This window comes from Rhinopithecus roxellana, chromosome 8 (genome assembly GCF_007565055.1).
Source record: "Rhinopithecus roxellana isolate Shanxi Qingling chromosome 8, ASM756505v1, whole genome shotgun sequence".
Lineage (NCBI taxonomy): Eukaryota > Metazoa > Chordata > Mammalia > Primates > Cercopithecidae > Rhinopithecus > Rhinopithecus roxellana.
Window position 1 is genome coordinate 89476660 of NC_044556.1, and position 14366 is coordinate 89491025.

Sequence of the window (14366 nt, forward strand, 5' to 3'; positions counted from 1 at the left end):
GAAGGGATGTTAAAGGTAGGTGATTGAATTGCAAACTAAAGTTCAAATCCTCTCTACAATATCCACCCAGCAATTGCTCACTTATGCTTGAATGCTTGAATACTTCCTGGTAAACAGAACACACTGTCCCAAAGCAGTCTAATCCATCTCTGAATAGCTGTGATTCTTAGCTGTTTATTCTGAGGTGGTATCTCTCAGCTCCATCCACAGGGTTTATTTCCCGTCCTCAGCATTAACTAAAACACATCTAACTAATTAGACCTCAAGAAAGTCACAAAATACCTACTAGGTTTGCCCTGAGTTCTCTATTCTCTTGGCTAAACATTCTCAGCTTAATCATACCTCAAATTTAAATTTAATTCCCAGCTCTGCTATTAAGTATATAACATGGACAAGTTATTTAATCTTTTGAAATCTGTTTTGCTATCAATAAAATAAAGATAATACTGCTCCTTAGGGTTCATGTGAGGGCTAGAAATGTGTCCCAAAATTTTGGTATAGTGCCTGCACTAGAGCAGACACTGACTAAACAGCAGCCATTATGATAATAATGGCAGGGATTTGAATTCCCACTAGATTCAAGTTGCTCTCTTCTGAATGAGCTCCATTTTGTTTTTAACCCTAAAGGATGATACCTCAAACAAGCAGTATCCAGGACTTGAGGTGTACTCCTTGGTGCAGAGGAGAGCAGGACTATCTCTTTCCCTCATCCTAGGTACCATATTTCCATCAAAGCAGACTAAGATCAAATCTGTTTTATTTCATGGCCATATCACACTGTCACCTCATAGAGAACACACTTTGATTAAAATCCATCTTTTAGAAATATTAAAACTGGGCCAGGCGTGGTGGTTCATGCCTATAATCCCAGCACTTTGAGAGGCCGGGTGGGCGGATCACTGAGGCTGGGAGTTTGAGACCAGCCTGACCAACATGCAGAAACCCCGTCTCTACTAAAAATACAAAAATTAGCCAGGCATGGTGGTGCATGCCTGCAATCCCAGCTACTTGGGAAGCTGAGGCAGGAGAATCGCTTGAACCCGGGAGGCGGAGATTGCAGTGAGCCGAGATCATGGCACTGCACTCTAGCCTGGGCAACAAGAGTGAAACTCCATATCCAAATAAAAAAAAAAAACACCTAAAACTGAAAAACCGACCGGGTGCAGTGGCTCACACCTGTAATCCCAGCACTTTGGGAGGCCGAGGCAGGCAGTTCACCTGAGGCTGACAGTGCGAGACCAACCTGACTAACATGGAGAAACTCCATCTCTACTAAAAATACAAAATTAGCCGGGCATGGTGGTGCATGCCTGTAAACCCAGCCAATCGGGAGGCTAAGGCAGGAGAATCGCTTGAACCCGGGAGGCAGAGGTTGCGGTGAGCCAAGATTAGGCAATGGCACTCCAGCCTGGGCAACAAGAGTGAAACATCGTCTTAAAAACAAAAACAAAAAAACCTGAAAAACCACATCTTCCTCATGTTGGATTGAGAAAAAAAAAATCTCGATTGACAAATTCTTACACTACCTATAAGAAAGGATAATATGGCGGGCGCAGTGGCTCACACTTGTAATCCCAGCACTTTGGGAGGCCGAGGTGGGCAGATCACAAGGTCAGGAGTTCAAGACCAGCCTAGTTAACATAGTGAAACCCTGTCTCTACTAAAAATACAAAGATTAGCTGGGGGGCGTGGCATGTGCCTGTAGTCCCAGCTACTCGGGAGGCTGAGGCAGGAGAATCGTCTGAATCCAGGAGGTGGAGGTTGCAGTGAGCCAAGACAGGGCCACTGCACTCCAGCGTGGGCAACAGAGCAAGACTCCGTCTTAAAAAAAAAAAAAAAAAGATAATACAATGCAGTATTCCTGAATCAATGAGTAGGAAACACTCTGGGAATTGCCTAGCATGTACTAACTGCTTAGTAAAAGTGTTTTTTTTTTTTTTTGAGATGGAGTCTTGCTCTGTCACCCAGGCTGGAGTGCAGTGGCGCGATCTCGGCTCACTGCAAGCTCCGCCTCCCGGGTTTATGCCATTCTCCTGCCTCAGCCTCCTGAGTAGCTGGGACTACAGGCGCCCGCCACCTCGCCCGGCTAGTTTTTTGTATTTTTTTTAGTAGAGACGGGGTTTCACCGTGTTCGCCAGGATGGTCTCGATCTCCTGATCTCGTGGTCCGCCCGTCTTGGCCTCCCCAAGTGCTGGGATTACAGGCTTGAGCCACCGCGCCTGGCCAGTAAAAGTTTTAAGACTTCCCCTCCATTAACTCAAAACATCCATAATCAATTCTCAGAAGTATCTCCTTTTCAATAACATAAGCAGCCACAAAAATACCAATAGCCAGGCATTTTGCTAAAAGTTTATATATATAATTTCTTATAATTCCTAAAACAACCCTTTATGAGTACAGCAAAGCACAAAAAGTTAACACAATTAAGTGGCAGAGCAAGGAAAACACACCCTAAAGAGTGTTGACTCCTGAGCTTACCTTTCTAAATACTGATTCACAGTAGCTCTTGTATTAGTTAACTGATAAAACATCTGCTTCCGGGCATTGGCTACACTGACCACTTCGTGAAAATTCATCAAGCTACACACTTAGTATTTGTGTACTTTAGTGCATTGCATGTGTGATAAAAGCAAGCCTCAGGAAAATGTTAAAATCACTTACATTAAAAACACACGCCGGGCACAGTGCCTCATGCCTGTAATTCCAGCACTTTGGGAGGCCGAGGCAGGTGGATTACCTGAGGTCAGGAGTTCAAGACCAGCCTGACTAACATGGTGAAACCCCGTCTCTACTAAAAATACAAAAATTAGCTGGGTATAGTGGCATGTGCCTATAATCCCAGCTACTTGGGAGGCTGAGGCAGGAGAACTGCTTGAACCCAGGAGGCGGAGGTTGCAGCAAGCTGAGATCGCGCCATTGCACTCTAGCCTGGGTGACAGAGTGACACTCCGTCTCAAAAAACACAAACAAACAAACAAAAACAACACGTACACACCCCTGAATCCAGTTAAAGGAAAGTTTTGGTTCAGCTCAAATTTAACATGAAACTGGTGGCTATAATTGTTTTTGTCTTGTATCTGTCTCTCTTAGGTCTATATATCCTCCTACAGTATTACATACTTATGTCTAAAGGTAAAGATAATAAAAGGGGAAAAACAATGTAATAGATGTTCCATAGTAACAAACTTGAAATTATCTGAGGATAGACCACTGAAGTTCAGGAGGCACGCTAATTATATATGTTTCCAATGAATAAATTACAGCTGTACAGTATTTTAAAACATTAAGAAAGCCATTTATAAATACTCTTGTAGTTGCCTATGTTTAAAGACAACAGGAAATGGAACCATTTCAGTTGTCCATTTGATTGCTATCATTAACATAATTCTCTCCCAACATATAATACTCCGCTATCAGTAATATAATTGGGTATAATCAATAGCAATGCTAGTATCATTAACTATTCCATAAAGAAAATGAGTCCAAGACTTACCTTCCAAATAACTGAGGGGCCTGAGGCAGGATCCTTAACTCAGAAATGGGGTTAATACCCTTACAGAAGGCCTCTTGGAGGATTAAACAAAATAATGCATATACAGTTTGTGGCACAGTACCTCAGATTCAGTAAACAACTACTCAACTATTGACAATTATTACTCTGAAATTTTAAATTAATGTAAACAATCTACCAGCTTAATGTAACAGGGTAACGAAGGAAAAGTCCACCCCAAAGAACTCTAAAAACCAAAATACAATTCCCCAGGTCAACTCCATCCAAGAAGTATAAAGGCTACAATAAAACGAACCCACTGGATTCCTATGGGTCCTTAACCCATGGAGATAAGAAAACCTAGCTTAACATTGCTAAAATAGAACTGGGCAACTCTGGCTGGGCGTGGCAGCTCACACCTGTAATCCCTGCACTTTGAGAGGCCAAGGCGGGTGAATCGCTTGAGCTCAGGAGCTCAAGACCAGCCTGGGCAACAAAGCAAGACCCCTGCCTCTACAAAAATTAGCTGGGCGTGGTGGCTTGTGCCTGTGGTCCCAGCCACACAGGAGGATGAGGTGGGAGGATGGCTTGAGCCTGGGAGACATAGGCTGCAGTGAGACAAGATCGTGACACTGCCCTCTAGCCTGCGTAACAAAACCAGACTGTCTTAAAAAAAAAAAAGAATTAAGCAACTTTGCTCCTCCCTTTAAAAACCTCCAGCAGTTCCTCATCTTCTAATTTACTGACAAAAAGGCCAAACTACTAATATTTACATGGCCAGGCGCAGTGGTTCATGCCTGTAATCCCAGCGCTTTGGAAGTCTGAGGCGGGCAGATCAACTGGGGTCAGTTCACGACCAGAATGGCCGACATGGTGAAATCCACCTCTATTAATAATACAAAAATTAGCTGGGCATGGTGGCACAAGCCTGTAAGCTCAGCTACTCAGGAGGCTGAGGCAGGAGAACTGCATGAAGCCAGGAGGCAGAGGTTGCAGGGAGCAGAGATCATGCCATCGTATTCCAGCCTGGGTGACAGAGACTCCATCTTAGAAAAAAAAAAAATTACAATGGCATGCAAGTCCATCCAAGATCTGAACTCAGTTACCTTCCCAGCTCTCTCCATCAAATTGCTTTCTATTTTCCATTCTGCAAACACACATGCTTTGCCTTTTCATGGCTTTCATGGCTCTTGGCCTTCCCCCACCCTGGAATGGCATCTGCTCCCTCAGTCCTCCACACTGTATTGCAGTTGTCACTGGGTCCTTAATTCCTCTTTTGAACTCTAAGCAAAAGTGAATGTACTATTCATTTATAGTTATAATCTAATACAAAACTATCCATACTGAGGAGTCAATAATGTTTGAAAGTTAGATGGTAAAATGCTAACTTACCCATATCTTCATCTATTTTACTTTTACTGTCATAAAAAATTAATAATAGTTGACATAATCGATTCAGTCACTGGTCTATTACCACCCTGACAAGGATGGAGTAAGAAATAGGGCTTGTCATTTCCAATCCAAGCTATTTGCAATGGAAAAATATATCCATGCTTTCAAGATTCGTATTTATTCCACAGTGGAAGAGAAAATGTAATGTTCTTTCCTTTTTTTTTTTTTTTTTCTGAGACAGAGTCTCACTCTGTTGCCCAGGCTGGAGTGCAGTGGTTCAATCTCAGCTCACTGCAAGCTCCGCCTCCCAGGTTCACGCCATTCTCCTGCCTCAGCCTCCTGGATAGCTGGGACTATAGGCGCCCGACACCATGCCCAGCTAATTTTTTGTATTTTTAGTAGAGATGGGGTTTCGCCTGTTAGCCAGGGTGGTCTCGATTTCCTGACTTTGTGATCCGCCTGCCGCGACCTCCCAAAGTGCTGGGATTACAGGCGTGAGCCACTGCACCCTGCCGAAAATGTAATGTTATTTCTAATTCTTGTGAGATACCAGTACAAAACCATAGAACAGTGATTAAAAGTCCTGGCAAGACTGACAAAACACCAAGTGTTCCACTAGAAAAATCCACACATTAAAACAAAGGTGCCGGGCGTGGTGGCTCACACCTATAATCCCAACATTTTGGGAGGCCAAGGCGGGCAGATCACCTGAGGTCGGCAGTTCGAGACCAGCATAGAGAAACCCCATCTCTACTAGAAATACAAAATTAGCTGGGCGTGGTGGCACATGCCTGTGATCCCAGCTACTTGGGAGGCTGAGGTGGGAGAATTACTTGAACCCTCGAGGCGGAGGCTGCAGCGAGCAGAGATCACACCATTGCACTCCAGCCTGAGCAACAAGAGTGAAACTCCGTTTAAAAAAAAAAAAAACCAAAAAAAAAACAAAGGCAGCATTACTCAGCTCACTCCACATTCCATAATGCTTCTGACTGCTTTTACATCCTTTCCTTTCTTTTTTCAGTTAGTGTCTCATATACTAAGTCTCCAATGATCCATGCAGAAAGGTAGCTTTTAACTGCTACACAGCTATTTCTCCTTTTTAGTACCAGGATATCGCTTTGAGAACTTAATTTAGGAAGTGAGTGAACCACACCTATCAATGTAGCTTTATTCTCTAAGGTGACTAACACCTAGGCCCCAAGTTATAAGTTTCCCCAGGATTCCTGCCACTCAAGACACATGCTAAAATAATCTGTTAGGTTTAGACCACTGAATCTTAAATCTGAGACATCATATTTCATCGAATCCAGCTCCCTTTATACATATGAAACTGAGTCTGGAAAAGTTAATTGTCTAGTTTACAAGGTAACTAGAATCCAGAGCTTCCTGACTCTCCAAACAATGCTAAACGTACTACACATTATAGTGTTTTAATCGCTATTTTTTTTGAGACAGAATTCCACTTTCTCGCCCAGGATGGAGTGCAGTGGTATGATCTCGGCTCACTGCAACCTCTGCCCCCCAGATTCAAGCGATTCTTTTCTGTTTTTAGACGGAGTTTTGCTCTTGTCACCCAGGTTGGAGTACAATGGTGCCATCTTGGCTCACTGCAACCTCCGCCTCCCGGCTTCAAGTGATTCTCCTGCCTCAGCCTCCCTCAGTCCTGCAACAGAGCAGGACTCCAACTCAAAACAAAAACAAAAAGTTCATTTCTAGTCTTACTCTCTGCTACAATATACTTTACCGAAAAATAAGTTCCAAGAATAAAAATTTAAAGTGGAATGTAGCTATATGAGTTGTACAGAAACCATCTGATTTTTATAAAGTGGTAATATATCATCACTACAGCAAACTCTAAATTCAAGCCAGTGATCTAAAAGTCAAATGATCCAAAACCCACTAGCCATTACCAATTCCCCAAGCTAGTTAGTACACAGAGGGCTCAACTCATTGTGCAATGACCACGAAAATGTCATTGAGTGTGAAATGATCAAATGTTCTGGAGAATTTATAAAACTTTCACTAGTTTGCACAATTAAAGTTATTTTGAGGGAAAACAACTTCCGTGTGTATCATTACATTGAACTACTCAATTTCGGCTAGTAAAGTATGTACTCCAAAAGGTACTCCCTCAGGGGAAAGTGTCATAAATATGCTGTTCTGGAATGTACGTGGAACCTAGCAACCACTTTTAAAGTTTCATTTGCTGATGTCCCTCCCTGTCCGTTCGCCCTAAAAGACTAAGTATCTTTAAGAATCAAACTAACGGGCTTTTCATCAGGTTTTCCCACTGACAAAAATCATGTGATTGGTCTCTCCACCATTTGACTAACTGAATCACCCAATTAAAAAAAATAACAAAACAAAAAAACCCCACACACTACAATCTTGCTCTAAGACAAGAGACATTTAACAATTAATCATGCGAAAAGCACAGAAGGTACTGTTAGAAGGTCTGAGAATTCACTCTTGCACATTGCTTACAATGTAAAATTTTAACCACCTAGAAGTTACTAGAACATAGTGGACATCCCTCCTCAAGAGTTTGACAAGCCGGAGGGGATGATGAGCTTAACACTTTACTTCCTCCTCTCTGCCACATCAATCTGCCAGGGGATCAAGTCCTATTCGAGTTTATGGTTCCCAAGAACGGCTGGAAAGGCTATATACGGAACCTCTTGACAGATTTCTTCCACTAAGGGTAAAAATCGGCGGGTCCTGATGTGACAAGCCATGGGAAACAGGAAAAGAAAAGCGTCAGTAAAAAAATAATAATACAAGGCAATCCCAGAATGGGATCCTTTGGAAGTAAGTGGGCCCATTCTTCCACCCTGGCTCCTGGAAATCCCAGAAGCTAAATCAGGTAAAATGCCCCGGTAACCTCTGGGAGGCGGGACATGACTGCTAAACCAAGGTTACAGGCTCGTCAGGGGTGTGACCTAGTGGCCAAGCAGGTAGTGACAAACTTGGGGTACCCCCAAGGAGGGAACCCCGCTTGAGTCACCACGGCCCAGTATGAGTGGGTGAGGGCAAGTCTGGTCCAGTCACCCTGGAGACCACAGCCCGTGCAGGGCTCCTGGGACCGGGCAGAAGCGGCAGGGGTGGGGCTGGCCAGGCTCACCTTTGAAGAAGCGCAGTGCCAGGCCGTACAACTCCTCCAGGCCGAAGCCCCAGCGCTGCTCCAGCCGCCGCGCCTCCTCCGCCGCGCCCCCAGCCGCCGCCTCCCCGGGCTCGGGCTGCTCCCCTGAGGCGCCCGGGCCGCGACCGGATCCGGGTGGCGAGGGCGGTGGCAGCGGTGGCGGCAGCAGCGGGGCGCCTTCCGCGCCGGGCCGCTCCTCCGGGTCCGGGCTGAGCGTGAGGCCGTCGACGGACACCTCGAGTCGCTCTGCCTTCAGCACCGCCGCCATCTCTGGCTGCTGCGCCTCCTCGGCGGGGACAGGCGGCGGCCACGTATCGACTTCCTGCTGACCTCTGACCTCCGCTTACCGATACCGGAACTTCCGCTGCTGAAGAGGCTGTAGGGCTCCGAGAGAGGGGCTGAGGCCTGGTGCCCCGCCCCCTCCGGAACCGTCAGTTGCCCCGGCTCCGCTACCGTCTTTCAGGCTCCCCAACTCCCATTGGTCCCGAACTCCACTCCACCCCCCCACCCTTTCGGATCCCAGTTGCTCCCGGTGGGCGGGTGCTATCACCCCCACCCCTCGGTTCGGTGCTGCGGCTGTCAGTGCCCAACAGGGGCGGGGTCAGTGGATCCCCGCGCGGGGGTCGGAGCAGGGAGGATTGACGAGGTTGGCCAGCACCAAACCCTCCAGGTCAGAGACCCTTCACATTTGCAGGGGCTTGCGTGGTTTGCAGAGCTCTTTTGCCCACCACAATGTTGTTTGGCCTTCACAGCAACTCTAAGGAAATGCAGGGCAAATTCCCAATTTTTTAAAAAGGGGAAACTGAGACTGCAGAGAAATTCAGTGACTTTGAGGTTGCAGAAGGGGCTGATCCTGGTTTTGCAGGAAGCGCAGCTCATACAATTTGTGGGGACCCTCATTAGGAAAGAGTACAAAAAGTTACCATAAAGTTAATGAAGCTCAAGCTTCAGCGCCCCTTGCTTACACAGGCCCCTCCCAAGGCCCTTAGAGTGGCCTTAGCAGTATACGCTTCTGTAAGTTTTGAGAGTAGGATATTCAAGACCTCTGTCTTCGTTTCTAACTTCCCTTCATCATCCTCCTCTGGTTAGGAGGTACTGAAATGGCTTATTCACCCGTTCAGTTATTCTCTGAAGCCCTAGAGAGTTTTTTCAGGACAAGGTTTGTATGCCACATTCAGACAGGATCTGATCCGTTAAGGTGAAATTAGGAGGTACTGAAATGACCCAGCGGTGAGGGTGGTAGCACCTGCCAACCTGGAGCAACTGGGATCCGAACGGATGCGGGGGGAGGGGAGTTCGGGACCAATGGGAGTTGGGGAGCCTGAAATGTGCAGAAGGGTAGGAAAGTGAATGTATATTTAGAAAGAGAAAGAAATAACAAATGACATTTTAAAAGTTAACAAAACCCACAAACATCGCACACATAACTGTAATATTTTCATTGACTGCCTGATATTCTTCTACAGGGCTTCTGAGAGCCGGGAAACCTATTTTTTTCTAAAAGATTGAAGTCTCCCCCGACATTATGTATATTCACCTGTGTTTCCAGACTTGGGGAGCACCATTTATGATCATTTTTCCCACCTTTGTTTTGGCTGCATACTTTTGATTGCCTTTTCCTATAACAATTATTTTTTAACCTTTTTTTTTCTTTTGGAGATAGTCTTGCTGTGCCACTCAGGCTGGAGTGCAGTGGCACAATCTCGGTTCACTGCAACCTCTGCCTCCCGAGTTCAAGCAACTCTCCTGCCTCAGCCTCCTGAGTAGCTGAGATTACAGGTACCCGCCACCACGCCCGGCTAATTTTTGTAAATTTAGTAGAGTCAGGGTTTCCCCATGTTGGCCAGGCTGGTTTCGAACTGCTGACCTCATGTGATCTGCCCACCTCAGCCTCCCAAAGTGCTGGGATTACAGGTGAGAGCCACCGCGCCCGGCCTATTTTGTAATTTTCTGTAAAGAAAAGAGAAAGATCAGTCTTTTCTCCAGTATGGCTGATTACATTTGTTTCTTAATAATTGTTTGTAAGTTTATTTCAGCATCACAACTCATTACTGATATTGTTATGTACTTTTTTAGGGCTATTATTCAGTTTGGGAAACTTCTCTCAAGTTTCATAGATGTGCTATGAGATTTTATGGCCATTTGGCTGCTTCAGTGACAATTTTGTGTGTGGTTTTTACTGAAGCCCTAGAGAGTTTTTTCAGGACAAGATTTGTATGCTACATTCAGACAGGATCTGATCCATTACGGTGAATAAGACATATAGCTTCACATACAGACAGACTCACTGTAGTACAACTATAAGTTTATGTCCCATAAATATAGGGATTCTAATCTATTCCCTTTTGCATGATTCACATAAAAACAGAAGTATGGTGCAGTTATAATTGCAGATATGACTTAGATTCTCAGTGAGTGAGAAACTTCATTTTGATTAGGCTTTGAGAAAATTGATCCCTCTCCTTAAAATTTTTCACTTCTGATTGTTGGAAGCATTTTTTTAAGTCTTCTAATTTTAATTACTCAAAAAACCTTCATTTTTTTGTTTAGCTTTCTGACCCTGTGCTTGTGCCTTCAACACTCTCACAATGATTTTCTTTTCCTCGATAAGGAAAACGTGCTTGATCCTGTCACGAACACATATAACACACATGGAACCACCATAGGCCCTGCTGATGGTTTTTCTTGTTTTGGACAATCTCATAAGAACTTTGGGTCTTACAGCACGAACCCCTTGAAGTCTGCTTGGGTACACACCACAGCAGATTTTGGTGCTTTCCCAGCCTTCTTGGTATAAAGGTAAGCAATTCTATTACCAGGGGTTCAGGACAACCTAGTTTTGTTAGAAGCTGTATTGTAGGAAAGCCTACAACAGTATGTCAAACGCTGGACCATTCTGTGTGCCTATAGGCAACGTCCCCAGAGAAGGAAAAGCAATGGAAGAATTTTACTAGCTCTTTCTTTTCTTTCAAACCTTGTTTCTCCTCCACTACCCAAGTACTTCCTGTGTCAGGCAACATAGGGCTCCTTCCCCCTCTGGCCTTGCACTTTTGTGACATGGTGCTGGCTAAATTGACATAATGGGCAGTAGGTATATTCCGAAAAGCCATTCCTACACCCACAGTGAACAAAAATTTAACAACATGCAGAAGTGACTGCAAACCACTTAAATGCATGCCACTAACTCCAAATTAAATGTATCCCTATTCATTGTCTCCTTAGCCAAATCCCCCACAAAGCCTATAGCCATTTTAGTACCTCCTAACCAGACTCCGGAGGATGATGAAGGGAAGTTAGAAACGAAGACAGAGGTCTTGAATATCCTACTCTCAAAACTTACAGAAGCGTATACTGCTAAGGCCACTCTAAGGGCCTTGGGAGGGGCCTGTGTAAGCAAGGGGCCCTGAAGCTTGAGCTTCATTAACTTAATGATAAACCCACTTCTAGTTGTAGGGGACTAAAAACTAATTCTACTGCTCTAATGTCTGTGTTCTTCCCACTTAGCTTGGATCTTTATATTTAGCTTTCATTAGCTTAAAAATATGCATATTATGTGCCTAACCTTCAAAATGTTATAAATATATTCCCTTGTGTTTAGCTGAGTGTCCTACCTTTAACATTCAGTAACCGTTGGGATGATAATGAGTAGGGTAAATACAACCCTTCTTCATGAAATGATAGATTCTGTTTTCCAAGTTTTCACAATAAGCATTTCTTTTGTAATCAGAAAAAAAAGGTTATTTAAAAAAAAAGGTATACAAGGCCGGGCGCGGTGGCTCATGCCTGTAATCCCAGCACTTTGGGAGGCTGAGGTGGGCGGATCACAAGGTCAGGAGATCGAGACCACGGTGAAACCCTGTCTCTACTAAAACTACAAAAAAAATTAGCTGGGCGCGGTGGCGGGCGCCTGCAGTCCCAGCTACTCAGGAGGCTGAGGCAGGAGAATGGCGTGATCCCGGGAGGCAGAGCTTGCAGTGAGCTGAGATCGCGCCACTGCACTCCAGCCTGGGGGACAGAGCGAGACTCTGTCTCAAAAAACAAACAAACAAAAAAGTATACAATAATTATTAAAACCTATAGAATACACCTAGGAAGGTAGGTAAAATATGCTAATTAATTAATTAATTACATGGACTTTTTATACAAAAATTAGCCGGGCGTAGTGGTAGGCACCTGTAATCCCAGCTACGCAGGAGGCTGAGCAGGAGAATTGCTTGAACCTGAGAGGTGGAGGTTGCAGTGAGCCGAGATCGCACCACTGCGCTCTAGCCTGGGTGATGGAGTGAGACCCTGTCTCAAAAAAAGACATACATTAAAAAAATTATATGGACTTTTTTATTGTTTTATAACTTAACATATTGAATATGCTTGGAAAACCCAAACATCCTCCAGACCGAGCATCTGAACCTCTTGCTTATAGAACTATCAAGGGCCATTGTGTAGGTGGTTGCCCTTAATGACTAAAAACATTAGGGTTTGGCACAGTGCATTATGCCTGTAATCCCAGCACTTTGGGAGGCTGAGGCAGAAGGATTGTTTGAGCCCAGAAGTTTGAGAACAGCCTGGGCAGCATAGGAAGACCCTGTCTCTACAAAAAATAAAAAATTAGCTGGGCATGGTGGCATGCATCTAGGGTCCAACTACTTGGGAGGCTGAGATGGAAGGATCACTTGAGCCTGGGACGTCAAGGCTGCAGTAAGCCCTGATGGCGTCACTGCACTCCAGCCTGGGCGACAGAATGAGACCCTGTTTCTAAAAAATAAAATAATTAGAGAGTATAACTTCCCTTTACAGTTCACCGTGGGAGATGAATTCCAGACAGGCTCACCTGAATGTCTCATTAAACCGCAGATTCTGACTCAGTAGGTATGGATGGAGGCCTGAGAGAATACATTTCTCATAAGCTTTCTGGTGATGCCAGTGCTGCTGTCTACAGACCACACTTTGAATAGCAAGTCTAGGAAATGTGTTTTTCCCATGCTTTATTGAGTATAATTGTTGTATAATAAACTGCAAATATTAAAGTTTACAATATGACGAGTTTTGGCACAGGCATATAACTGTATAACCATTACCATAAGATAACAGACACCCATTACTGTTTTGTAATTCCTCCCCCAAGGCTTTTCAATAGATCTTTGTTATAATGCGCTTGTCACAATAGAATCTAACTTACATAAACAGTTCAGTGCAACTACCTGTTTTTCTTTTTTTTCTTTTTTTTTTTTGAAATGGAGTCTTGCTCTGTAGCCCAGGCTGGAGTGCAGTGGGGCAATCTCAGCTCACTGCAAGCTCCGCCTCCCGGGTTCACGCCTTTCTCCTATCTCAGCCTCCCGAGTAGCTGGGACTACAGGTGCCCGCCACCACGCCCGGCTAATTTTTGTATTTTTAGTAGAGATGGGGTTTCACTGTGTTAGCCAGGATGGTCTCGATCTCCTGACCTCATGATCCACGCACCTCAGCCTCCCAAAGTGCTGGGATTATAGGCATAAGCCACCATGCCCACCAACTACCTGTTTTTCTATATCCCTGTCTTTTATATGTGAGGAGGCACACAGATTGATCAAAAAGGTGTATTTTTGAAACCTTTCAAATATCTTTTCCATGTCTGTTCTTTTATAAAAGAGGATACTTTTGGGTGTTCTGCCTATGGTGTACCCGTTCTTTTATTCCTTTACTTTCTTAATAAACTTGCTTTCATTAAAAAAAAAAAAAAAAAAAAAAAGGATAGTTTTTTTTTTTTTTTTCTGAGATGGAATCTCACTCTGTCGCCCAGGCTGGAGTGCAGTGGCGCGATCTTGGCTCACTGCAACCTCCACCTCCCGGGTTCAAGCAATTCTCTTGACTCAGCCTCCTGAGTAGCTGGGATTACAGGAATGCACCACCATGCCCAGCTAATTTTTGTATTTTTAGTAGAGATGGGGTTTCACCATGTTGCCCAGGCTGGTCTCGAACCCCTGATCTCAGGTGATCTGCCTGCCTTGGCCTCCCAAAGTGCTGGGATTCCAGGCATGAGCCACCACACCCAGCCAAAAAAAGGATACTTTCCAATCCACCAACTTTGCTGTGTGAATTTCTTAAGCTCCATTCCATTCAATAATTTTCCAGATGAAGTGTTTACCATTTCTGAAATGCTTTCTGAAATTTGGACTTTCCATTTGTTCTCTCCACATATTTTCATCTTTTCTGTAAATATCATGGATCACTAAATAGGGACTGAGTTCAACTTTTTGTTTCCTTCTTTTTCTGGTGAACTAATAATCAGTACTCAGTAAAGTTTTGTAGTTAGTCTTATTTAGTAATGCAGTACCCTTTAGTAGTGAAAATTATTTTGTACTCCTGACT

At 44.4% G+C, this 14366-nt stretch overlaps 1 protein-coding gene and 1 pseudogene across 1 annotated transcript in view; both read right to left on the reverse strand.

Moving 5' to 3' along the window:
* ACBD3 (acyl-CoA binding domain containing 3) overlaps window positions 1–8350 on the reverse strand; it is a 45780-nt gene extending 37430 nt beyond the window's left edge. Inside the window, exon 1 of the mRNA XM_010382015.2 lies at window positions 8004–8350. Coding sequence (XP_010380317.1) covers window positions 8004–8289 — 286 coding nt within the window. The 5' untranslated portion in view covers window positions 8290–8350. The remainder of the gene's footprint in view (window positions 1–8003) is intronic.
* Window positions 8351–8364: 14 nt separating this feature from the next.
* Window positions 8365–10916, reverse strand: LOC115899002 (annotated as a pseudogene).
* Between the last annotated feature and the right edge of the window lie 3450 nt (window positions 10917–14366).